Raw genomic sequence first — 27685 nt, 5'->3', positions numbered from 1 at the left:
AAGTCAGGTAAAATTCTAATATCAGCTACTACACTGACCTCCCAAAAGTCAAGGATAAAGAAAATAAGGAATTATAAAAACCACATTTACACATTGTCATCTGATACTGATAAATTAATATTCATAATGCTTTATTATGTTCTCATTCAGTAGTAGCTACCAGATAGTGATTATCAATATAGTAAACTGACTTATCCATGGCATTTGAGGAAGTGGGTGATCTCCTATTAAATAGAAATAAATCTATTTTTAAAATAATCAAAAATAGAGCAACCAATGGTGGCACATTCCCACAATCCCAACACTTGAGATATAGAGATAGTAGAAGACTTAGGAGTTGAAAGCCAACCTTGGCTACATAGTGAGATCAAGGCTACCTGGGATCGATTCTGTCTCAAATATCTGAATGAACAAAACAATAACACCCCACGAGCAAACCCTTCCAAAGAGCCACACCAGCATCCAAGCCCCTCGTGGAGCTCAAAGGGTTTGCTCTCTTGCTTTTTCTCTGTCTCTTTTATATATTTCCCTTTCAACATTTTGTTGATCTTTTCAGCTAGTTTTCAGTAAACATATCATATACTCATACCCTTGACTGATACATCAGATAATCATAGAATATAAAAATCAACATATGTATTTGAAATAACTCTTAGCACATAACACAGCACTAACATGTTATTATATAATCTATAAGATTCACATTTTCACAAATGCAGTATTAAAAAGTCAAATGATATTCTTAAGCCACTGGATTAATAAAAAGTCACTGCCTTATAAAAAACAGGCCACTATAGAATCTGGACGCACAGCCCAGTGTCTTAAGTACCCAGTGTCATCTTCACAGGCTGGAAAGTGGAAGATATTTTACCAACAACAGAGCAACTAAACTATAAGTAACACCATTAGCAAAAACATAATAGACAACTTATTTCACCTTGCTTAAGAACACACAGGATATTTTATCTCACTGATATGCATTCATCCTCTGAGGCCGACGGGACTGTATTAACAAATATATTCTGGTGGCTAGGTTCCATACTGCTGCTATTCATATGACAAAACATGACTATTCATTTTAGTATCTTCCTGAATGAATTTCCCATTGCTTCACTAATTCTGATATGTAAAGAAGACGATATGGTCCAAATTCACAGCACCTTTAAGATATGGGGCCCTAGGAAAGAATCCTAATTAAACGCTGCTACCTGAGGTGGCTCTCCCTCACTCACTTTGAGGGAAATACTTCCAAGAGGGGAGAATTTTCCTCAGCCAGACCCCCGAAGACACAAGTAAAAAAACTACACATTTACTTTAAAGCAAGCACACGAGCCACAAAAGTAATACACTAGAGAAAAGCTAAGTATTAAAGAGCTAAGCAGACAACTGACAAGTCAGAAAAAAGAACAAAAACTAATTATCAGAAGGAGAAAAGCGATATAAGTAATACAGTTAAAGGGGATGACAGTGATAAAGCCAGAAGTCGATGAAATAAAAAAGAAATACAACAGAACAATATACAAGCTTGACAAGCCAACGCTGGTCAAGACTACGAAACTGATAAACTTCTGACACACCCAATCAAGAAAAGAGACAGTATGAACAACAGCATTAAAAGTAGAAACCACACACACAGTGGATAGCAGAAAAGACAGGAGAACATAATGACCATTACACCAGTACTTCTGAAAACTAATGCAAAACGGACAAATTTATAACCGAACTGTATAAAAATAATGCAGTGTCTGTATTTACAATGTACAGTGTCAGAATTTAAATTAGATTATTTCCTATTAAATTATCATCTAGTAATTTAATTTTTGCTAAGAAAAAAAATGAGTGGAACTTAGTGTAGGAAATAAATAAATTCAAATAAATAAATCTAACTATTTTAAATAAAATTATTCTAGGTGCCATCACTCATAAATGTTCTAACCATTTTAAATAAAATTATTCTAGGTGCCATCACTCATAAATGTTCTAACTATTTTAAATAAAATAATTCTAGGTGCCATCACTCATAAATGTCTTTTATACCGATATACTCATTAATCCATGCATCACTCAACCCTCATCAGAGAAGTTTCTTTTTTTCAGTGTATGGCAGTTAATACAGAAACCCAAAATAGGGCAATGTACAAAGTGAGAGGGCGTTTTAAAGCACTCTGTCCTAAGTTGGATGTCTTCACAAAACCGCAAGGCTCAGGAATATATGGAAAAGAGCACAGGGAAAGATTGTGAGAGTCAGAGGTGGTGGATGAGTCAAAGGAAACAGTATCTTCCAGACACAGCAGAACCGAGAAACACATGGCCTCACAGAGCCTGTGACAGCACACAGAGGACCTGCGCGGGTTCAAAGCAGACAAAGCCCCAGCACTGAGAAGGGGAGAGAGACTCAAAGTCCCACCTCTGACCCAGACGCTATTTGCAACTGATGCCTGCTGGGAGAGGGAAAATCAGTGTTCTCAGTGGGGTATCACTGGGCATGCTAACCACCCTGCAGGGCACTCTAGCTGCTCAGAGGTGTAACCAGCCAACAACAACAACAAAGATGGACTCCTTGCTTGCTTGCTTGCATGCTTGTTTGTTTTGTTTTGTTTTGTTTGTGGACTTTTTGTTTTACTTTATTTTGTTTTAGTAGTTTTTCATCTTATTGTTTTGATTATATTTTATTTTTATTTTTGAGAGAAAGATAAAGAACACGAAGTTGGGTGAGCAGGGAGGTGGGGAAGATTTGGGAAGACTTGGTAGAATGGAAAGGATACGATCAAAATAGAGTATGAAAAAATATTTAAAACAAGGATTTCTGCTTTGTATTATATCTTTTAAAAAATGTTTTACTTAATCTGGAGTTTTCCTAAAGTATTCCTAAACCTTTCTGTTTAAGTTTTAGGATTAATGAATGTCAGTTCAAACAGATTACTTGGTAGCAAGTAGCTAGAATTTATAAACTTTCTGAACTGAAACTAAATGATCTTTGTACTCCCATATTTAATATTAACTTTGAGCTGCCATATAACTGCCTTATTGCAGTATTATAAATATGCAAAGTCAAAGAATTACATTATTAGAGGAGCTTTCAACCCTATCTATGCTTTATAGATGAGGAAACTGAGACCCAGGGAGTTGAATGAACTGTTAGCCTAGTCTTTCCCTCCAGTACAGGAAGGCCTAAGTCTACACCCTGTGAACACAGCCCTGCCAGGTATCTGTACTATGAAAATAATACAGTAGGACTTGAATCTCAGCATGCACTTCTACGGTATACTATTTATGGTCAGCACAACCATCAGTGTTGATGAGAGCTTTCATATATTATCTATGGAAGCTACTTTCTTTCCTATGTTGTTCTTAGAGTCATCCACTGTCATTTGAAATTGACTTCATTTTCAGACATATTAAAAATTTGAGGATATGTGGCAGAATTACTTGATCAATAAAACTCAAAAATCTAATTTTGTGATAGTTTCTGTATCAATGTATATATTTTTCAGTAGCAAACTCCAAAAAGACCATTGTTTGAACATTTATCTTCTATCTTCTAGGCTTAAACATGTGTTTCCCTCCTAATAACCCAGCACAATCTTACAGTCTTGTTTTAGTTTTTCAGTTGCCAACTGTTCTTCGTGGTTCCTGCAGTTAATACAGAAGCTATGTCAGCAGCACACATAGAGGATAAAGGCATATTCACATATTTGTCTAATTTTTTCTACTTAATACTAAAGTTTTGAATAATGAAACATTGAATGATTCACATAAGAAAATTAAAATTTGGTGTCATATGGTCCAAATACCAAGATACTGCAATTTCTCTTTTGCAGAAATTTCCAAGATGACTACCACAATGGCTCCCAAGCCCTATGATCCTCTTCAATGTGAGCTTGCTACTCCCTGGTCAAGGAGTAGGGTCCCAGAGCCTTCACCTTGCATCTGTGCTGACCAGTACTTAGCTTGTAACTTAAAAAAGAATGCAGTTGAACAGAGGCCATGAAGCTTCACTTGGTTTTCTTAGCAGTTCACTTTCGAGGATCATCAAGCACCTGAGGTCACCATGATAGAGGGGATATGTGTAAGCACTGTAGCTGACAGGCCCCGCGGAACCCAACCTTCCCTTTATCTCAACACGTGAGAAAGAAACTATATTGGAAATGGAAGCTGGGGCCCTTTCAGTTAATGCTCCGACACTGAGAAGTAGACAGGACATCATCAATGTGGGTTTCTGTTTTTGTTTTTTAATTAGCGACTGATTTGGTCAACTTACTTGTTCACTCTGTTACAAAACAAGTCCAGGGAACTGGAGATATAATTTTTTTTAAGTTGTGGCTTTTAGTTAGTTTTAGTTAGTTAGTTAATTTAATTCAGATTAGATATTTGATAACATTTAGAAGTTATTAATTTTATGTGTAATAGTAGTTCATGGGATTTTCTTTAAACAACAGACAGGCATAAGTAATAGTAATACAGAGAAAACAAGATTAGCCATACAGTGATAACCAATGAAGTGTGTACGTGTGTGTGTGTGTGTGTGTGTGTGCGCGCGTGTGTGGCAGGGGGTGGGGTGAGTTTACCACAGCACACAGCATCCTCTATTGTGGCTATTTTACACACAGGGTGCCGGGATGGGCCATAGTGGGCAGATAGGCAGAAATAGACAGGGACAGAGAGACATAGACAGACAGAGGGTGTGCACCCCAGCACATGCAAGCTTGAAACAGAGAGAGTCAAATATACAATAGGAATGTCAGCTTGCTAGTGCCAAATCTGCCAGTAACAGTAAGTATTCATATGTTGACATCAACATTATTTGGTATAAAATGTTAAAGTTAGTGTCATGAATAAATGCGTAAAGTGCATTTTGAAGTAAGATGAGCTGCAATGTGGTGACATAACTTAATAGACACCTTTTTTCAGCAAGGAGTAGAAAGCATCATGAAGCAAAGAACCCCATTCTCTAACTCGTAAAAACAACAACAACAACAAACTTTAATACTGAACTGAAAACAGTGCTTTGCCTGCATCATTTCAATGAATTCTCACAAAACTCCAATGATCTCAGCATCACACCCAATACAGAGATGAGGAAACTAGGTAGCAGATGACCTTCAACCTAGAGTAACTAACACCCACAGCCTGAGCACTACGTCCCCTCCTCCTTCCAAAGCAGCACCCTATAGAAATGGGCTCCATTTATGCCCAAGACTTGGTCACAGTTAGTGACCAGCCAGCACTGTGTCTGACTAATAACACATGTAAGTGGCCCAGTGCTGTTATGGACTAACTCTGCAGTGCTCGTGGCGCTGCCGTATCTGTGTGTGTCTCTAGGATTCTCAGGACCCAAGCTGTGTCGTTCCCAGCTTCTCAGGCTGCACAAAAACCTAGCTCACTATCTAGACTCCGTCCCACCCCACCCGCCGAGTGCATCTAAACTAGAGTGCGCGCGCGCGTGTGTGTGTGTGTGTGTTTGTGTGTGTAATTCATGTGCCTTGGAAATGCTAAGCAAGTGCTCTAACACTGAGTTATAGCCCCAGACCCCTGGACTCTTTTTAAATATAATGAACAAATGCACTGAGCTAACAGCCACTCTTTAGGCTTTCATTAAAATGTCAGTGCACTGGCTATTTCTCTCCTTGCTCTGACAAATACCTGGCAGAAACCACTTAACAAGGACTTAGTTGCCTTGGCTCATAGCTTCAAAGCGAGGAAGCCAGAGCAGAATTCATGGTGGCAGAAACTTATAGTTGGCTTACCACATCTGGGCAGACCAGGAAGCAGGAAGCTGGCTTCCTCCTTTTCTGCTTTCCATTCAAGTCTAGGACTGATAACACAGGCTGAGCCACACTCTGGGTGTTTGTTGCTGACTTAAGCCTCTCTGGGAATGACACTGAAGAAACGCCAGCCTGTATCTTCCAGAGTTGACAGTGAGAATTAATCAGCACATCTGGGAAATGTATAAATTATAAGTGACAATTTTTCATAGCATAACTAGTGACAAAAATCCACAACCTCAAAATTTCCTTTTTATTAAAAAATTTTTCAACTTTATTTAAAAAAGAATAAATTTGAAAAAAAATCACACAGGTATTAACTAGAACCAAAATCTACACATCTCAATGAACTTCTATACAGTTAGAATAGTCATTTGAAGCTGTGGAGCATCACAGTGGATTTTACACTTCCATCATGGACCAATATTAAATAGAAAAACAGAAAAGAGAGTAAGAAGGAACTGAAAGCTAATGTGGTCAAACTCTTTTTTAGGTAACAGCTTATACAAATTAATTTATCTGAGTTGCTAAAGAAATGAAACAGAGTCCAGAAGCTACACAAATGCATGATTTCTACAACTCTGCAACTAGAGAAAAAGCGTCTCCCAAGTCACTCCTGGCCTTCCCTGCATCTGCAGCCGCACGGCTGGGCCTTAGACTGGGTGGAGTGGAGTAAATTAGCACAGATTCTATTCTTAGTATGTACTTCCTGGCCACTCTGAAATCTCCTAGTCACAAATTATGGCCTGCTGTTTTTTAAAATAGGGTTTGTTTTTTTTTTTTATACTCACAGAATTCATAGAAACATCACAGAATCAAAAAGAGGCACATGTAAGTTCTTACATGAAGCTTATTTCATTTAGAAAGTAACTTTACGTAAAAAGTATTATATACATTCACAAATTAAGTAAGCTATAAAGAGTGCTTAAAATACCTTGCCTTGTATACTATACTTAGAAGAGTAAATCCTACAATTTGTAGACAATTCATTTCTAATGTTAATATCTGAAAATTTAAAATTTAAAATTCTAATCTGTTCAAATTTGAAAGTGATTATCTTAGCAAAAACTAGTAATACACTGGATCTAAATTGATGGTACAAGTTAAATATTAATTATTGCAAAATTCTCTATCTTCAAATTTTAAATAACATAGTAATTTCTGCTTGGAAATTACAGGTTGAAAGTAAAAAGAAACATTCAATTCTGCATTCTACACCGTCCTCACACTTGTTAGCAAGAAAATCAGAAGGCAGCCTGCACACATCAAGGCCACACATCTACTGCCCACACAATGCTGAAATAAGGGTCACAGGACTTTTACAGGTCAAAAAAATGTTTTTGCTTTCTTCTAAAATCAGGAAAATGAAAAGGTCACTTCAGTCAAAAGTAGTTTTAATATATAACATTATTTGTCAATATATCCAAAGACAATGACATTCTTATTTTTGTTTCAATGGAAGAAAGATTCACAAAGAAAAGCATTATGTAGCCCTACTGCAAATACAGTCCTTCCAATTCCAGAAACTTTTCTGGGTGACTCTTCACTACCTTGCTGAAGCAACAGTGGGCCTGTGGTGTCTTAGATAAGCCTGGGAAATTTACAGGCCACTATCAGCACATATCCCATCATTCCCAGGGCTCTCTCCAATCTCCAAGGCCTCCAGTCTCTGCAGAGATAGAGATGCAGAGCTGAGCGGGCTCCGGCCAGCTGCTGACACTCCCTGGAGATTCCAGTAGAGAGCTGGAGCTACTGAACCTGCAGAGTTTACTCTCAACCATTTGCTGAGTGCTTGGTTTCTGGCCTCTGTAAATCAGATGAATATGTTTCAGAAACATATGTACATAACTGCCAATTTTTTTCATATAGTTTATTTTTCCATGAAATTTTACAACTGACAATTCATTTTCTCCTCACAGAACAATTTTTAAATTATATAAATAACCAGTTGTGAGACACCGCCGGCCCAAAAGCAGAATTTCCACCAGCAGGCTGCTACTTTAGTTTCATACAAAGGTTGGAACTGCGGTCTGCTTCTAGGTTTTGTTTTAGTGATAACAAAGACACGTGGTGCCAAGCAGGGAGTGAGGACCATTCTGCCAGGTTTGGGATGGTGTGTGTACAGCAGAGTGAAAGTCCTTTGTCTTCTGGCTACATCTACCTGCATCACTCCTCATGCTCACACTCCCTACTGTGTGGTAAGGATAGCCATTCTGATGACATCTGTGTCAGGAGGGAGAGAACGCAGTCCATATTTCAACAGGAAGCTGTGGGAATCGAGTGACTTTAAAGGACATTCTGTTGTGTCTCCTGGAGTCCATGGCTTCTGCTTGCAAAGAGGCTGCCAACTGCAAAGCACTCCTGACTCAAGCCTGCAGATGCATGTGGCTGTCTGCTTACAGGCTGTGCTTCCAGAAAGCAGCTGGATAAAAGCACTCCCAGCTTTTGAGCAGTAACCACTGTGGGAATGGCAAAGACTGAACTGAAAGACCTAATTCACAGAGCCAGCAAGCCACTAAATAGGCCAACCCACCAGTAAGCTCTTCCCCTGCAAAGTTTGACTCTTTGAAAGCTCTCCTCAATGTCCTTCCACAATCACATGTTCCCTTCCACCTGGTTCTCTAGAAAACCAGTAAACCTAGAGAGTAACAAATTCTATACTGTTTTATTATTGTGTGTATGCACGAGTGTGGGTGTGTGGGTGTGGATGTGGGTGGTGTGCGTGTGGGTGGGTGGTGGTAGTGGTGGTAATGGTTTTGTCTTTACCAAGATCTGAAAAGGCTAGAAAGTAAAAAATCATGTCCCTGGCTGAGGCAATTTAACAGAGTTACTAGATAGCACAGCTGGACAAAACTGAACAGACACATGAAAAGCTACAGATAACTCAAGACATAGGGGGCATTTGTTTGTTTGTTTGTCTGTTTTGATTAAATCAGAAAAGCCAGATTAGCTGTCCACATGCAATGGTCTCTTCCCTGGGAACAACACTTTCTTACCAGCACAGTCAAAGGCGTCCATGAACAGTGAACTTTCCAAGAGAACACCCCTCCCAAAAAATAATTATTGGATAGTTCCCAAACACACATAAATGACAGAAACCAACATGAGGTCACAACTGCAGAGCACTAACTGTAGGCTGAAGAGGCCCAGTCTGCCTAAAGCCCCTGGAGAACATCAAAAGAAACCTCAGAACTTGAGCCTACAGCACCTTGTTACAGAAACTGCTGCAAATCTTTTCTTCAGCACACAGCCACAAACCCAATTTGATCATTTCCCAGAAATAAAGCTTCACAGGATGCCTCCCACTGGGTGTGGCTTCTCCTCCCACTTGACTGTGTGACACCCAACCTCTCTCAACCTTCAGACTATATCCTCTCACAAATATGGGTGCACAGTGGTAGACATACCAGAACTCCTACAGATTCCACACTTTCACTGGCAAATGCCTTGCTGTGAAACCAGCTCAAGGGCCTCGTCTCTTATATACTCAGCAATGAAAGTAAAATTAAAGAGCAGAAGTTCAATGTATTCTGCTTTCTGTGTGTGCTACTTTTATGTCAACCTGACACAGCTATAGCCATAGTCATTGTGGAAGAGGGAATCTCAACTAAGAAAATTCCCCAACCAGATTAGCTTGTGGGCAAGCATGTGGTGCATTTTCTTGACAATTCATGTGGGTGGGTTCAGCTCACCATGGGCAGTGCCACCTCCGGGCTGGTGGTCCTAGGTACTATAAGAAAGCAGGCTCCACAAGCCATAGGAGCAAGCCACTAAGCAGCACCCATCCATCCGTTCCTGCCTCGAGTTCCTGCCCTGACTTCCCTGGATGATGGACTATAAGCTGTAAGATAAAATAAACTCTTTCCTCCCCAACATGATTTTGGTCATTCTGTTTTATCACAGCTGTAGGGCCCCTAACTAATAGATGTTCTCAGGGGTCTATGAACATGTCAGGACAGACCTGTGCCCGGAAAGTGAAGGTCACCAATGCCAACTTCCAGATCTCACATGAAGGTAATAGATCCCACCTGATTCCTAATAGTTTAGTACCAACTTCAGCATAGCGATGATATTTTCACATAGATAATTGAGGTTGAGGGTAGAGGCAAATCAGCACCTAGGTTCTTACATGATTCCTTCCTTAGCATTTTAGATTGAAATTTTAAGGTATACCTAATTCTTGTACAGGGAATCACTCACTTTGTTTTCATAGCAGTACATTAGCAGACTTCCATCACCATACCAATACACCTGGATAGTTAATGCGAGAGTGGGGCTTCTGGTGGCTGTACTGGACGGTAATGGATGGGAGTATTTAACTGTAACACTCTGTAACAAACTGTTACCTGCATGTCTGGGAAGCAAATCAAGGTAGGATTAAGTCCCATAATCCCCACTAAGAGGGCGCACTCTCAATGACTTAAAGAATTTCCACAAGGCTCCACCTCCTAAACATTTATTTCATCACTTCCCAACACTGCCATCCTGGGGACCAAGGCCTCAGTGCCCTTGGAGGACACACATTCATACTATAGCAAGCATTAGAATAAGAATTGATCATACCTCTTTGAAAGCAAGCTATAATTTGTCAACTTGTCAACTTCTTTTTGAAAAAAAATAAATATATCCCCTCTCATTTAAACTGATTCAATGGATACAAATGAAAATGGGGGCTGAAGGAAAGGCTCAGATGGTAAAGTGCCACACAAGCATAAAACCTGGGTTTGGATCTCCAGCACCCCCATAAAAAGTTGAACTCGGTGGCATGTGTCTGTAACCCCAAGGAAGACAAACAGAACCTAGGATCTTGCTGACAAGCCAGCCTAGCTGAAATGGCAAACTCTAGACTCAACAATGGACTCTTTATCAAAAAATAACCTCTGACCTCCACATCCAGATACACTTTCACATGCATATACACATACAAACATATAAACACACACACACACACACACACACACACACACAAAGAGAAAGAGAAAGAAAGAAGAATGGGTGGCGGTGTCATTTACGAAATTAAGACTAGAAATAGACGACAAAGAAGGTGATGACAGGGTGAGAAAAAGAAGACTAAGTTTGGCCATATGCAGTAAGGTGTTTGGAGTGATGTGCTAACATGGATGCTAAGGGGAAACCTGAGATGAAGATATCAAATTAAAACTCATCAGTGAATCCATACTTAACTGTACCTACACCTGTGGAAAGGTTGTCAAGTATGAGCCATGGAACAGGGGATGATCATTAGGAGTGCACTGGTGATCTTGGCCAATGGAAGACAGGAGTAGCTCAAAAAGAGGAGATGGAGAAAGAAGGCATAGATCCTCTTTCAAGATACAGCTACAAACAGGGCAAGAAGTCAGGAGGTAGTTCAGGATTGGGATGAAGATGATATGGGAATACTACATCATGTTGCTGTCATCCTCATCATCATCGTTGTTATCATTGTCATTGAAGAGCCTGAGCACAGTAACCAGCCAACTGCTGGTGACAACTGAACAGAAAGAAATTCTTTCTGTGATTAAAAAATGGATTTAGGGAATTATGACCACTAATCCAGCTCTACAGACGATATTAAAAGGAACTCTTAGGTCTAAAGAGAACTTTAAACATAACCAAGGAGGCAAAAAGAACAAATAAGCAATTCCAGAACACACAACCAAAACAAGTCTAACAGAGAATCACAAAAACAAAATGGCAGGAATTAATATACAATGTTCAATAGTAATTCCTAACATTAATGGTCATTACGTTATAATAAAGAGACACATCAGGGAGAAAAGAATCCATCTTTTTGCTGACTCAAAGAAACATACTTCATGACCATGATAGACATCACCTTATGATAAAAGTTTGGGAAATGGTATTCTAAGCAAATGAAGCCAAGAAACAAGCAGGTGTGGCTATTAATATCCGACCAAATCAACTTCAAACCACTACTAGGCAAGAGATAAAGAGGGACAATTTATCCTCTTTAAAGGAAAATCCAACAACAGGATATTACAATCCGAATGCACCAAACACAAGAGCACCTAATTGCTCAGGAGTGCACCTGGGCTAACAAGCATTCCTATATAATCTCCTCTGAGTAAGCAGCACTGTATATATGTACGGTGTGTCATTTGAGCACAAGTTGAAAGGATTAAAGGAAATGTAAAGACTCCTTCCAGCAAAGGCTGAAATATCCAGGCACATCTTTCCAGGAATAGTGCTGGTTCCACTGTCACATCAGTTTTTTGTAAAAATGATTACACTGGGAAGGCTTTCTCCATGACCCAGAATGCAATGCACAGAAAAACCACGTACAGCTAGCAACTTGATTTATCAAAAAAGGCAATGCAGTACATGAAGAAAAGATTCTATTTTCAAATAAATGATGTTGAAGGAATCATATATTTTTATGGAAAGAAAATCTTGACCCTCCCCATCTCAATATACGTATGTATGTATGTATGTATGTATGTATGTATGCATGTATTCAACATAGAATATGAAAAGTAAATCAAGGGTTACAAAAGTGAAATAAATGAAAATATTTATGGTCTTAAAAAGAGATTTATTTAAAACAGGACACAAAAATCAAAACCCTAACCAAAAAGGTTAACAAATTTGGTTTCACTAAAATTAGAAATTTTTTTCATTGCAAGATATCCTCTGAGGCAAGTCAAGAGACAAGCCATATCCAGAAGACATTTTCATATCTATATCTTATCTCACAAAAGACACATCCAGAAAATAAGAAGTCATATAATCAAGCTTTTTAAAAAACAATTTTTTAAATAAGCAAAGGAGTTAAACCAGCATTTTGTTTTTACAAAGACAGTATCCAAATGATCAAGAAACATGAGAAACATCATAGGCACTAGGATATTCAACCAGAAAATCATGGTAATGTCCCATTAATCACGTAACCATGAAAATGGTTACAAAAAAGAAAGAAAAAAACCACGCCAAACCCACTGACAATATCAATTATGTATGTTTGAGCAAACAGAATTATTCAACCTGCTTAACATGTGAACTACTTTAGCTAGAAAAACTGCTTGGTGGCATCTACTACAACAAACTTAAATATGTCCTATGAAAGGGGTTAGGATTTCAGTAAATAGAAAATTATTTATGAGACCATATATACGCAATGAAAGCCTTCAAACAATGTACAGATTTCTTTTCAACAAACCATTAAGGGCTCCAAAAATATATCCTTCATACTATTATTTCATTAGTCCCAAACTGAGAGCATCTGAATACTTCTATAGGCAGCTGCAGTGAATGGCTCAATGGCGGGGGGGAGGGGAGACCAAGCAACTCATTTATATCTAAATAAACACTCAAATATAAAATAACTTGAAAAATCATAGCTACTATGTCTACAGGATAAAAATGTTTAAAAGGGATGAAAATAAAAGGAAGAAGGGGACCATGGGGCCAGTCAGCTTGGTTGTAATGATAGCTACAAACAGGTCACTTTATTCCTCTGTGATCCCACTAATTGGGGAAAAAGGAAACTAAATCTTCATAAATAATATTCAGAAAGACATTCAACTTCTTGGTGATTTTTACTTTAGAGAGCAGAAACCTGCTACCCATCGCATACTGTCATGAAACAGACTGGACTCAGGCCAACATACCTCTTCTATACTGTTTGGTTAACGTAGCGCTCAATCTTTACTATTTATGAATAGAGTATATGCATGCATGAGTAGAGAGTGTATATATGCAGCTATCTACAGCAGAAAAATTCACAAAAACTGCTATCTGTAAGACGACATTTCGTTCTATTAATAGCCACATACTGCAGTATTACATAACAAACTTTCCAATTCTGTTATACTGCTATGCAAATAAATTAATTCAACCGTAGCCAGGAGCTAAATATACTTACTAATCAGTATGGCCTTGTATAACTCTAATGACAAATTTTTATGTGATCATTTTCCACTCTGAAAACACCATGAATCTTCATTATTTATTTATTTTAAATCCAGTTGCTTGGTTTGGGGGATGTTAACACCTGCAACTTTCAACTCAGTATAATTAGCACTCTACAAGAAGATGCCCAAATACTGACTTCACAGTCAAGAAAAGTGGCTTGTGGATCAGACAACACTTGGGGCACTGCAGTGAGGACTAAACTCTAGGCTCACATGGTTAGGTATATGCACCTTTCTCTTAGGAAGCCACACTCTTCTGTAATGGAAGTTTTGGTTTCTTTGTAAACTCAGTTATGTTATGTAAATATGTTTTTGTCTTAATCCCAGGTGTGGGATTTTAGCTTGTCCACAGCTGCGGGCGTGGTCTTTGTCAACTGGTAAAGACCTGCCTTGTGCAGCATAAAGAGGGGCGTGGTCTAGGACTATGAGGATAGTAAATACAGGGGCCTACATAAAAGGGGTGGCGTGCTGTGACGGCGTGAGGCGTGTAGCAGTTTGAAGAGACCAGAGACAGATGGCGTGGCGTACAGAGAGGAACAGCTGGAGGGGACTGCTTGTTGCGCTGCTGTCGATGGAGACTGGTAATGCTCCAAAAGAACCATTGGACCCTAAACAGCCAGAAGTAAAAGTGTCTATGTCCCCTCTTTCCACTAACCGTCTTCCTCTCTTACCCAGGGTTAAGGGGAGCAGAGGCTTCAACACCCCAAATAAAATAGAGTTTAAAAACAAGTGTCAACACTCTTCTAACTAGAAATCTATTACCATTTCAAGAGTAGTGGAAACATCTACAACTAAGGAGCCAGAATGGCTCGGGCAAATAGAAATAAAAAGAGAATACTTAAAAAAAAAGGGGGGGGGCTGGAGAGATGGCTCAGCGGTTAAGAGCACCGCCTGCTCTTCCAGAGGTCCTGAGTTCAATTCCCAGCAACCACATGGTGGCTCACGACCATCTATAATGTGATCTGATGCCCTCTTCTGCAGATAAAGCACTCATATACAATAAATAAATAAATATTAAAAAAAAAAAAAAAGGCCGAGCAGTGGTGGCGCACGCCTTTAATCCCAGCACTTGGAAGGCAGAGGCAGGTGGATCACTGTGAGTTCAAGGCCAGCCTGGTCTACAAAGTGAGTCCAGGACAGCCAAGGCTACACAGAAAAACCCTGTCTCAAAAAAAAAAAAAAAGACTTTCAAGACAGACAAATTTGGTCTGAACTCACTAGCTTTGCTCCTTGTAAATTCTGTGACCCTGCTTGGGAATTCTCAATCCTTATGAAAAGGTTTCCTTGCTTGTAAAAAAAAAAAAAAAAAGGCTGTTTCCTTGCAAGCTCTGATGAGAGGTGTGTGCAATGGCGGCTATGAAACAGGTTTCTTCTCTACCTAATCCATTCACTGCAACAGAGGACTGAGTTTCCAGCAGTAGATGACAAAATAAGCTGAGGGAATGGAGATTCTCATGTGACACCCTCCATATCAGAACTGTGCTCCTTAGGCTTCCTTGTTTTTCATTAATTCACAACACTCCCCATAAACACCTTTTCACATTCCAATATCAATGACAATAAAAGCTTAAGTAATTTATCACCTGAAAAAGAAACAAAGAGCAAAAACTATGTAAGTCACCAAACACCAAACACGAGAGAAAAGATAAGTGCTTTAACAAACAACAACACTCTCCAGCTACGCTTTTTAAACTCTGAGACCAAAACAACAGTTCAACGGTCTATTCTTAATTCAGGAACACAAAAAGGACAGATCATTTAGCCTCATGCCGAACAATTCGGGAAGGAATGAAATTCCTGAGACCAACTTTACATGAAGGTATGTTCTGATTATTTTCAAAATTAAGTGCATGAAAGAAATTTCTTTTTGAAGTACGCAGCCCACAAAGCAATATATTCCAATCAGAATCACTTGGAGTTAAAGCTAATAATCTCTTCATAAAACTGAGTTGTCAGTCAGTCATCAGAACTTATTAACCTCGTGTGTGTGTGTGTGTGTGTGTGTGTGTGTGTGTGTGTGTGTGAATGAGGTAGAAAAAAAAACACCTCACCCTAACAGAGAGACAACTAAGTAGCATCCTAGGCATGACTGAGAAGGAGAAAACCATTCCGAGCAGAGAAACAGCAGGACTAATAGAAAGGCTGAGCTTTGATACACAAGGCCATCCCACAATGTCCCTGAAGAGGTAGGAATGGATCCTCCAAACTGGGACACTTCTGAACGTGAATGGAGACACTATCAATAATTTTGTAGTGACCAAAAAAAAAAAAAAAAAGTCTAGATTTTCTTGAGCCAATCAAGACAGATGGGAATGGCACACAGCTGCACCTACTGACTAAACATGGACTTCAGAAGATCACCTAAAAACTCCAGAGCATCAACAGCATCCACCTGGGAAGTTTCTCAGCATTTGTCTATATGTGCTGAAAGATAAATCTTCCAAAATGGGCATGGCAGTACTAGTGAACTTCAATTCCCATGAGCATGAAGGAACCGGCTCATTTCAGAATGGCCTTCAGTGAGAAATGGGAGAAAAAAAAAAACACATTCTAGATAATGCTCATGGCATTCCAAGTGCCTGCTGTGCACTGAGCACACACCATCTCAGAGAACCTTAGCAGTGCTATGAGAGGACCTTTATCCTACTCACCCTAGATAGGGGGTACACAGGGATACATAAAGAGGATGCAGGAGAGCTAGATGATTCACAATCCTCTTGTTTAACTTCAGTATTCTGCCTTAGGAAGAACCCAAACAGGTGCCAAACAGCCAGGATGCAGCCAAAATAAGAGGGTTACCTAGAATACATTTTACCTAACCAATCCTGCCATGGAAGAGTGCTAAAGTGGAGAAAGCAGACGCCTACCCCGCTCTGACAAGGCACACAGGGGTCGCGTGTTCTGCTGCAGCCTGAACTCACCCACTGCCAGACCAATGCGATTAATTACACGCTCTGAGAACTCAAATAAATAAGAAGTATGACTACGATTTCTCCAGTGGCTCTGGCTTGAGGTAGAGTTATGACATACTCTTGTGCCAAGCACAAGCCTCCTGATTATCAGTAGGAAAAGCCTTGGTTGGGTGGCTTACATAGTCTCAACATAGAGTTTAATAGCTGCTGCCATTCAAGTGACCGACTGTGAAAATACCTGCATCCCACTTGTAAAGAACCAAAAAGTAGCAGAACTAACGCAGAGGTTTAGCAGTTGAATAGGCAATACCATCCAAAAACTTGCAAGGGAAAGAGCACTTACTTTGGGACCAATATATATATGTCTAAAAAAAAAACTACAAATGTTCGTCTTGTATGTGCACTTTGGCTACAAACAATATTGCTGTATCCGTTGAAACTCAAATTTTGATAACTTAAGCCTTAAAAACTTCTAAACCTCTTACAGAGCACACAGCACTGTAAGAAGAAAGCAAACTGATCTGGGAAGAGAACATTTTAGGGAAGTAATTGAATGACTGATACAATCAACTAGTAAAACAATTTCCCATCGTCTGTCTTTATGGATTTGATTTAAAACGCAAATCGAGTAGAAGGATTAAAAGGAGAAGGAAAAGCAAAGAGGGGGGAGGCAAGAAATCCTGGTGTATAAAAAGCAGCGCACGCTGGTTACTTTGGCAACTGAATCATGACTGAGCCCAGCAATCTTGCTCTGACTCTGCAGCTGTCACTGGGGATGCAGAGCTGCCGACTGGCTGTGGCATTCCCTGATCTAAGGGCATCTACTAGGATCTGACTTCCTTTGCGATCCAGTTCCTACGTGTCTGGCACGCAGTTGCCTTTGTTTCTTTCTCCTTGTGTGAGAAATGGAAATACAAAACTTTAGAGCTGAATGCAAATACCACGTTCGAATGCAAAAACAGTCACCAAATGCCTTATAGCATCAGTGCAGAACTGGCCAATGACAGCTTCTGCCAGTGAAGAGCCTACTTGACTTAAACCACGCCCCTGTATAATGCTCAGATATGTTTGTACTATTTCGCTTGAGTATGGACAACAGGTATAAAAAGTTTGGTGTTCTAAATGCTTGAGAGTTCAGGCATCAAGGCAGAAGAATATATGTTGATATAAAGATAGTAAAATGACTTTTCCTACTCAGCATTATATGATATCTACTTTAAGAAAAACAAAGTCACTGTGATGCTGGCCAAATAGTTATGACAGGTGACAAAACAGCTGCCTGGCTATGTTCTCTGCTATCAACTACTCAGCCAGCAGAAAAGAGCTTCTTTCCCTCCAACACCCTGTACATTTAAAAAAGAAAATAAAATTTGGTATCTCAAGACCAGCAAAGCTCCCCTACTTAAACAAAAAGTGTAAATAGATAGAGTAATTAAAATATTAATGGAACACAGATTGGTCAAGAGACACACACTCACGCAGCTCCAGCACCTCAGAAACGCTTTTAACCTCGCTACACTCTGCCTGCCTCCATCAGGACCATGTCAGAGAATTAGGGTAAACAGCACACTTCTCACATGTCCTGCCCACAGTGAGAGTGTAGTAAGCAGTGGTTACTGTTACTTCATCTGAATACCAAGTAATGCAATAGCTACATATCCTAAGTACAGAAAAGGGCCCAGCATCAATGGCTGCCATACCCTAAGAATGTGAAGAGTGGAGGATGACCACGATCTGGGGGTAGGGTGAAGAAGGTTGGTCAAACTGCTCTGTAGGGAGTCACTAGGAGATTTCATGCATTTGCCGTAGCTCATAAAATTGACACCAAGTGTGACTGTAATCATAGAACCCTTGTAAAAGCAAATTATTTAATGCATTCTGATTAAAACAAACTGCCCAAATTAATAGTCATTTTGATAGATTGATTTCTAAAATAAATAAATAAATCTAAGGCCGCAAATGCTATTTCCTATTTTAATTGAAAAAATAAACTATTTATTTAAAAAAAATAAGGGGCCATCTGAAAAACTAGCCAAATTATCTACTTGGAAATAAAGTAGATTGTATTGAGAGCTGTGACCAAGTGGATTACGGAAAGAGAAAATGAAAGTGTTGTCTTCATTGGGTAGGTTGCTACAGATGGCTAACATAGCTTCATCCCTAAAAGTCCAGTATTGTGCTTTGCAGATAATCTCAAGAACACACTGTTATGCTCAGTAAGTTAAAGAAAGCTTTCCATGACTTCTGTATCATCTCAAAGCACCTGTAAAAGATTTTATAAGCCTCCCTCCCAATCTTCATCAAGATTGCTAAGATAATTGAGGAGTTCTTTTAGTATAGATCTGTGCATCTGTTTTGGCAGAAAAATACAGTTTTACAATTTCTTACGCTCTGCTATTTATAAAAACATATGAGACACCAAAGATATTTTTTTAAATAAGAAGCGTTCTGGTCAGCTTACAGGGTATTTTCAAGCGTGTCACACACACACACACACACACACACACACACACACACACACGTTAGTATTGACCCTTTCTTTGCCTACCGTTTATCACATTTAGGCCTTACGCCTCTTGATTTAGTGACCCCCTACCTAACAGGGTATGAAGACTGAAAAGAAAAAGGGAAGACAGGAAAGAAACATGAGACTGACATTTCACCCAACACAACCCCATAAATAGGAGCCTTTGCTCTTCAGCCAATACTCACTGGCCTGCTGCAGCCTTTAGCACCTTTGCTTACTCATCAGGACCCCCCACCCCCCACACCACCTGACCACATTTACTCCCTCAAGCCCTTTAGAAAGGGCGCAAGAAACCAAAGAGAGAGATGGTGATGACCTTTTCCTGTGGGCTCTGCTTGAGCTGAAGCACTTTTGTTATTTCTGCCATTTCATGTGGCAAACATACCAGTGCAATATTCACAGCTTTATGGGCACTGGGCACTAAATTAGAAGACTTCTTTATTCTGTTAAGATATTATCTTGACAAGGTGCCCTTAGAAACCACAACACTAAACTCCCAAAGTCGAGATGTTTCAAGACATCAATTCATGGAGAAACACAACTACTTAGCTATCTAGAGTGGCCATCTTTTGAATCCTGTAAGCACAATCAATTGTCAACACTACTGCCAGAATTTTCAAGAATGGTTAAGAAAAAATAAGGTGAAAATAAAGGCCAGAAAGGAGAACCTGTCTAGTTATCTTATGTGGTACAAGACACCAAGATATGATTGATCAATACAAAACCACCTGTTTCAGCCCGTAACAAAACAGAGAAAACAGGCACCTGCCTAGCATTCCTCTGCTCTACAGTAAGTAACTTACTGAGCACCTTCTATGATACCAGCACTGTGTAATAAAGGTTAAAATTAAAAAAAATAAAAAAAATAAAAAAGAAACCATAACTCTGAGACTCAAAATTCAATATAAGTAGCATTATTATTTCCCAAAAAGTGATTTCTGAAAAATTCATCATTTTTCATGTGCTACCATAGAAATGATACCAAGGGACTCAGGCTCAATTTCGTGTCACAAATAGGCAAGTCACCCTTCTTTCTTGGCTCCCACAGCTGTAAAGTGGAACAACACTGCTACAGTCTATTAGGTTCCCCTATGAATCTGACTATGGTTGCTAATAGTTGCTAGCCTTTTAAATGTAAAAAACAGGCCCTCAAAACCCCTTGTGGGAAAAGACTGTTAAAATTACATACTCTCTGAAACTTTCATTAAAATTTTATTAATGTCACAATTCAAAATCAACACAAATATTTGTTAACCAATAAAAGCAGAAATATCACACAGCTCTGCAAATAGAATCAATAATCATACATACTTGAAAACTTTCATGGAAACAAACTACCGACTAGCAGAAAAGATACATCACTACAAGCCACACAGGCAGCACCAGGCCGCTACTCTTCTTGGCTTAAAAGTTAGGTGATAACACTTGATCTTTAAAGCAAGGTGATGTTCTTGATCTTCAACGCCCTCAGCTGTGCCTTGTCCACATATAAACTGAACACACAGATGACAAGGCTAAATGCAGTTTCACAACTGCCTCGTTCACAGGAGCAAAGTGGTGTGTTTCACTAGATGGCTGCAGACATTGATAACACACACTTTCACAGTACTTGAAGGTTTCTGAATTTCAAATACCACCAGTGCCAACTCTATGCTGTTGCTGGCACATTCTGACCTCTCTCTCCTAAGGGTTACCAGCCACAAGAAGGATGGGTGCAGCACTGCAAACGTGCTCTGAGACTCACTGCCCTGTCTTAAAAACCCCTTCAGTTTTCAAAATGCGACACTCCATATTGGGTTGATCTGACTCAAGGCTCTACTTTTCTTAGCTTATCAACTTTCTTTTTCCATTTCACATCACAAGAAATATTTTTATGTTGCCAACTAAACTGTAACATTTGAAGGAAACCACTATAAACTCTTAATGTCACTTCTTGAAATTTAAAATTCGCAAAACAATCGGTGGCTTCCCAGATAACACCATGTAAAAAACAAAAACAAGCAAAACTATTCCAAAGGTTTTGCTGATCTAGAGGCCTCCCTATGGCAGCTAGGAAAGAATTAAATTGTGCGGAACTGTAATCTCTCAGAGCTTGTGAGGCTAAGAAAGAGGAAATCTGTATTTGTGTTCCTTTTCTCCAAGCAATTGAAGGAGGGAATATTTTGCACCCTCCAAATACTGTTGTTTGCAAGGGGCACCAAATTACAACATAGGTTGGAAGGAACCTATTAAACACTACGTTCATTGCCTAGGGTTTTAAGAAAATATTTAACGATCCCTGTTTTTAACATACAATAGAAACCTCACAAGGACTATGCCACCAGGGCGAAGCTGCCTCTGAAAAGCCTGTCCTACCCAGGCAGGTACAAGGCCATTTAATTCCAAGTCAATCTGGAGAGAGGTGACAGCCCCAAGTTGCTCTGGGGGATGTCAGAGCCCAGCTCTCCTGCACACACTAGATCACCTCTCCATTCTTTCCCAAAGCCATCGGCTTCCAATCCCTGCTCCAGCACTCCAAACACCCAAGCACCCTCGCTTCCCCATCGCGGCGGGCTCACTTTGCATCGCCTCCTTCCGCCACCGCTTCCCCCGGGGCGGGGAACCCGAGCCCAAGGACGCGCGCGGGTCTCCTAACCTACCTTGATGATGCTGCTCCGGCGGGGCAGGCCGCCCGGCTTGCTGTCCCTAGGGACGGGACCGGCGGCAGGGCTAGGGGTCCGTGCGAGCGTCACACCTCGAGGTCCTCTGGCAGGGCTGGCTCGGGCTTCGTCCCCGGACACGCCGAGGCTGCAGTCTCCGTTGGAAACCCCGCCGCTGTCATAGCGCGCCCGCCCGTGGCCGAGGCGACCTCCCCCGCCGCCTTCCCCGGCTCCGGCTTTCAGGGCGCCCTTGGCGCCGAGGGCCGGGCCCGGGGAGGTGGGCAGGGCTCCGCCTGCGGCGCCCCGGCCACACTCCGCCATGGGCGCCCCACGACCCGCCTGCACAAAGCCGCGTCCCCGCGTCCCCGCGTCCCCGCCGCCGCCTCGGGCCGCCGCGCGCGGCCCCTCCTCCTCGCCGCCTCCCGCCGCCGCCGCCTCGGCCGCTTCTTCCGCTTTTTCTTTTCTTTTCTTTCTTTTTTTTCTTTCTTTCTTTTCTTTTTTTCCTTCTTTCTTTCTCTTTTTGATTTAGAGGTGTCGCGCGCGGCGAGCTCGCCTCCCGCGCGGAGAACGTCGTGCGGGCGGAATTACCCCCTGGGGTCCTGCTGGTGGGGAGGGTGAGGTGGGGGGGGGGTCGGAAAGAGAGAGACAGAGAGAGACAAGTCAGCTCGGGCGGCGGCGCCCCGGCTGCCGGCACCTGGGGAAGGAAAACACGCCCCGGTACACGCGCCGCTGCGGGCGCCAAAAATAACGCGCGCGCGCCGGCGCCCACCGCCGCGCGCCGCGTCCCCTCAGGCCCCGCGCTCACCGGCGAGCGCCGCGTCCCCCCTCAGGCCCGGGCTCCCGCGCGGGCTCGCAGCGGGGCGCGAGGGACACGGGCGCCCACTCCACGGCGCCCGAGGCGCTGGCGACACGCGGAGCCCGGCTCCGCCCAGGCCCCGTCGGCCCCCCTCAGGGCTCAGCCGAGGCCCAGGGCGGCTTCTCTGACGGCCCCGGGGCCCACCGCGACCTACCCGCGGCCATCGCCTCCCGAGCCTCGAGCTGCCCCCTACAGGCCGCGGGGACCGGTCCGGGGCTCGGGTCGCAGCCGTTGCGGTTGTGCTCGGTCTCCTAGGCTGGGTCGGAGGGGCGCGCGCCCCCACCGCCAGCTGTCAGTCACCTGAAGGCATCCCCCCCGCGCTCCCCCCTCCCGCGCCCCAGGGGACAGCGAGCCCGCAGGCCGGAGTTTTGGCCGCTGCACCTCGTGTCCAGCCCCAGCCCTTTGACTCAGGACCCTGCGCCTTCCCATCCTGCTCCCTCTGGGCTTGCTCAGTGGAGCAGACCCATTTCACATACAGAAACCAATCAATCCCCTTGCGTGCCCTCGGACTGCTAAACTCAGTGGGCATGACCTGTTGCCAGGATCTGGGGTAGGGATGGGGTGGCAGGCAGGCGTTGAGAGACACAAGACATCCGCAGAATGTATCCCCCGCCTCTGGGCTGTCCCGCGGAGGTTTATCACTGTAATCCCTTCCCTGTGTCTTTCTTAATCCTGCCACCAAGGATGCTTGCTCCCCCAACCCATGCTGGGTATCATCCAAATCAGGTCCATCTTTTGGGACAGGATCAAAAACCAGTGCTCAACGTGTTGCTCCCATATACAAATACTTTCCCTAAACCTGGAGCGGAGGAAAAGTGTGGGGGTCCACTGTGCAGCCTAGCGGAACCACTAGCAGAGTGACAGCACCACAGCCCTGTGTGCTACCAGAGGCTCCACCCACCTCTCCATCCCTGGCACCCTGAGCCCAGCCTCATGTCTGGCTCTAACACCCCAGTTTTCCTCTCACTGCATTTCCTCTTCCGGAAATACGTTTGCGGGAGGCACAGGAGAAACTGAGAGCACACTGGGACAGAACTTAAGAGACCTTGCCCTCGTGGTATGGTAGCAAATTGTAGAGAAGCCTCTGGAGAAACGAGCTTTAGATCCTGAAACATACCCACCCTTGCTCAGAAGCAACATCATAATTCCTCCCTGGTATTCTTATGATTCCCCGGCCGTGCTTTGTGAACCAATGGGCAAGCCAAACGGGGCCTACACATTAACAAACGTCTTCTTACCGATAGACAATACTTTACTTCTTTCCCAGCCCCACCCTTTTATATTAACTCCTTTCCTACTTTAGCTCCAAAACATTTTTTTGTCTTGTGAGTTTCGCAGGAAAAGGCTTTCAAGTCAGCTTTTCATTTGCTTTAGTAGATTCACGGTCACAGTCACCTAGTTCCCTGTGAGTAGCTTGAGACAGACAGACAGAGAGAGAGAGAGAGAGAGAGAGAGAGAGAGAGAGAGAGAGAGAGCGCGCGCAGTTGCGGTTCTCCAATGCTGCTGTTTTCAGTGATCGCTGGAGGACCCTGCCTGTTCTGTAGTAAGTAGACTCCAGTCCTCTGTGTTTACATGTCAACAACAGAACCCTGTGGCCAACAGACATCCATCAACTCTTACCAAGAGCGCTCTGAGCTGAGGGTTAGGAACCCAGAATGGGTTGTTGTTGTGGTTTTGTTTGTTGTTGCTTATGAAGCCATCATCTGATTCACAAATGCTCTCCGAAATGAGCACCTATCTGTTTCTTTCTAGAGTCCCAACAGATCACACAGCAGGGAGATTTCGTTGAAATATACTTGGCGTTTAAATTAAAATGCCCCCCCCCCCCCACGCATCTTGGCAGATCTGTAACAAATGATGGCAGACACCCAAGACCTGCGCCAGGTTGGGATTCGTCCCTGACCTAAGTGCTTGTCTCCCCCGCAAGCCATGGGTCACACACGTGTTAGTGAGGCACTTGCTCCACCAACAGCCAAATGAGAGGTACCTTGATATGGTGACAGGAAGAGGTGTGACCCTGTGACATGCAGTTCTTGGCTCCAGCCTGTTTCTTAAACTCACCTAAGACTTCTTCATCACAAAGCGCGTGGTAAGCAATTATTTCTCCTTCCTGCCTGTGCCTCTTCAGTTACTAAGTGATTGCTTTCCGTGAGCAGTGTTATTAAAGAAATTGTAACTATCATGCCAAAATCCTTGCTGAAGTGTTTTCACAGCATTGTAAAATTCGTAGAAGTTAGAGTAGAAACGGAGCCAAAATACAGTCGCCCAACAAATGCTGTTTAGCGTTTCCTTTCGACTGATTTTTAGAGCCAAACAATAAAATCCGTTCATGTTGTTGGTAAGATGCTCCTTCTGGGTAACTCTTCGGTGTTGGTATAAGTTTATGGCATCCATACAGTAATGGTTGAACTCTGATAAGCAATTTGTTCATGCTTTAAAGTCAACAGATACTTTTTATGCTCCCATTCGAGCACGCTGCCAATTCCTAGCTTTGTCTCTCTTAGCCTTGTTCACATTTCAATCACCTCAGCTTTTAATGGTTGTATTTCTCCACCAAACTGTCTTTTATCTGCTTGCATTATTAATTTGAGACATGGGACCTAAGCTGCTCAGGGTCCCTGGTCTGTAGTAAACTTTCAGTCTCCCCAGATAACCCTGATGCTGTTTACAGACTTCTCGCTGTCACTTATACCCTCGTAGGTTATGAATTCGGATCTGGTTTCCACTTCATAGGCTCTAGTATTACGACTCCAAATTTTTCTGACTCACTGAGTGGTTGGCCTCCACTTTAATTTCTCCTCAGTCAGTGCATTATGACAACTTTTATTTCTCCAAACCCACTCTCATCTTATTTCCTATGTTTCTCTAAAGATGCTCAGCTTCAAGCACTTCATATTTGACTGCTCCCCACATGCTTAGTGAGAGACAACTGGAGCAGAAAGTATAAAATACTTCAAGGAAGTAGCAGATTACATCAAAGTACTGGTCCGTAGATGGTGCCCATTTGCTTCCTGAGTCAATCCATGCTTTGCGTTTCCATCTGTTATGCCCTGAAACTTACACTGTTTATTTTACCATCATCCTTAACAACAAGAAATGGGTACTGTCCTTTTCTTTCTGGGCACTTATGTGGCAAATCAGACCTGCCAAAAGTTTTCATTTCCATCTTTGTTACTCTCCATTGGCACGAAAGGACCTTCAACCACTTTCCTTGGCTCTGTCTTTCTTCTACAAGTATATGTGGCTGCCAAGAAACTGTGCACTCAGAGAATTACATCAATGCTTTCCAGTCAAGGAGGAACCACTTTGTGAATTCATTAAATTTTCTTAGTGGCTATTGAATTAGGTAGCACTTTGAAGTAATCTATTAATTACTGGGGATTCAATAAGATTATTCTAGTAAAAAAATAACAATATCATAAACTAATACAATTCACCCCAAAGGTCCATGATGTTTACCACAGTTTTTTTTTTTAATTCTCTCTTGTATACTTGAGTGCTTTTATGTCATTATTTTATTATAGGAGTAATAAATTGGTCATTGCAAACATAAATGTCTATGTGGCCTATGAGACAGCCTGGCATATTTGTTTAACAGAGTGCTAGAATGTATAGTTTCAACAGTAATATACTTTGCATATAAAATACAGAGGAATATCTTGCCTGATTCATCTATGATTTTCTAATTTTTCATAGATACTTGACACAAGAAACATTCTAGTGTTCTCCTGTCTCTGAGGAAGACATGTGAACATACTGATGAATACAATTGTCATTCAACCAGTGTGGGACAGCAATATTGTGTATTGAGGCCTCAGATCATCTGGACCATTTTATTTTTCCAGAGAAGCCACAAACCAAGATTATAAAAATTGCTACTTACTCGGTTCATTTTCTTAGCGATACCACAAAATGAAAAAGATTTTGATGTTTATTTCTATTGTTATATTAATATTTTTGAGGCAAGGTCTCTCGCTGTAGCCCAGGCTGACCTAGAGGTCAATAGGCATCTCAGGGTAGTCTCAAACCCTTAGCAATCCTCCTGGATACTGACATTACAGAATGAGCCACCATGTCCACCTTTATCCGTTAGAAGGTTTGTAGAAAAGCCTGTTTTCTCCTATTCCACCTTCAATGACATGATAAGCGATAGCTTGGGAAACTCCTTTCTAAACTTGCACTTCTTTGTATCTTGTTAACATTGTTTGAAAGGACACACTTTTTTGTTTTCATGAATGTTAGCAGCTAAATATGCAGTGTGCAATGTGTTGCTCCCAACCCACTTCCCTTCATTTAGCCACCCCACGTTAGCCACCTCTCAACCTTAAAAATGTCTCGTCTCTGAAACCCAAAACTAGGGACCCAGGATCCAACCAGAAACTTCGCCATTTCATCAGTCCTGTTTTAGTGTGCTTTCTGTTGTTGTAATCAAACCGTGAGCAAAAGTAACTTGGAGAAGAAGAAAAAGGTTTAGTTCCTCTTACACTTCCAGGTCACGATTCGTCACTGAGTGATGTCATGACAGGAACTCAAGGCCGAAGCTAGAAGCAGAAACCACAGGGGCACGCTGCTCACTAGATCACTCACCGGTTCACGCTCTGCTAGCTTTCTCATACAGCCCAGACCCACCCCACCTGGGGACTGTGCTACGGTGGGACGGGCACATCAATCATTAAACAAGATAATCTCTTGCAGACATAGCCACACAGCCCAATCGGATTTGGGAAATTCCCAAGATGACGTTTCCTGTTCTGGGATGATGGTAGGTTGTGCCACATTGACAGTGAACACTAACCTGCACAAGCCCCACCCCCTTGCCCTAACCCCACCTGCCAGTCTTCGATGCCTTGGGCATCCTCCACTCCATCCCATTCTCAATCCACCAGCATCCTTACATCAGTTTCCCCTGACCAGCCAGGCCCCATGGCCAAGGCTTTTAACCTAAGATTCTCACTGACAAGCTAGTTCTTTCTTATTCTCGCCCTCCAGTGTCCACCTTGCCAATGTAAATCCCCATATATATCTACTCCTGCATGGCCTTTTCCATGTGTACTT

The 27685-nt window shown here is 42.0% G+C and overlaps 1 protein-coding gene across 1 annotated transcript in view; it reads right to left on the bottom strand.

The window, feature by feature from the left end:
• The window catches only part of Plcl2 (phospholipase C like 2), a 146138-nt gene extending 124016 nt beyond the window's left edge, over nucleotides 1-22122 (bottom strand). Inside the window, exon 1 of the mRNA XM_051153047.1 lies at nucleotides 21775-22122. Within this exon, the coding sequence (XP_051009004.1) occupies nucleotides 21775-22095 (321 nt within the window). The 5' untranslated portion in view covers nucleotides 22096-22122. The remainder of the gene's footprint in view (nucleotides 1-21774) is intronic.
• Nucleotides 22123-27685: the final 5563 nt, after the last annotated feature.

The sequence above is a fragment of the Acomys russatus genome, chromosome 11 (genome assembly GCF_903995435.1).
Source record: "Acomys russatus chromosome 11, mAcoRus1.1, whole genome shotgun sequence".
Lineage (NCBI taxonomy): Eukaryota > Metazoa > Chordata > Mammalia > Rodentia > Muridae > Acomys > Acomys russatus.
This window is presented reverse-complemented; position numbering and strand designations above follow the sequence as displayed.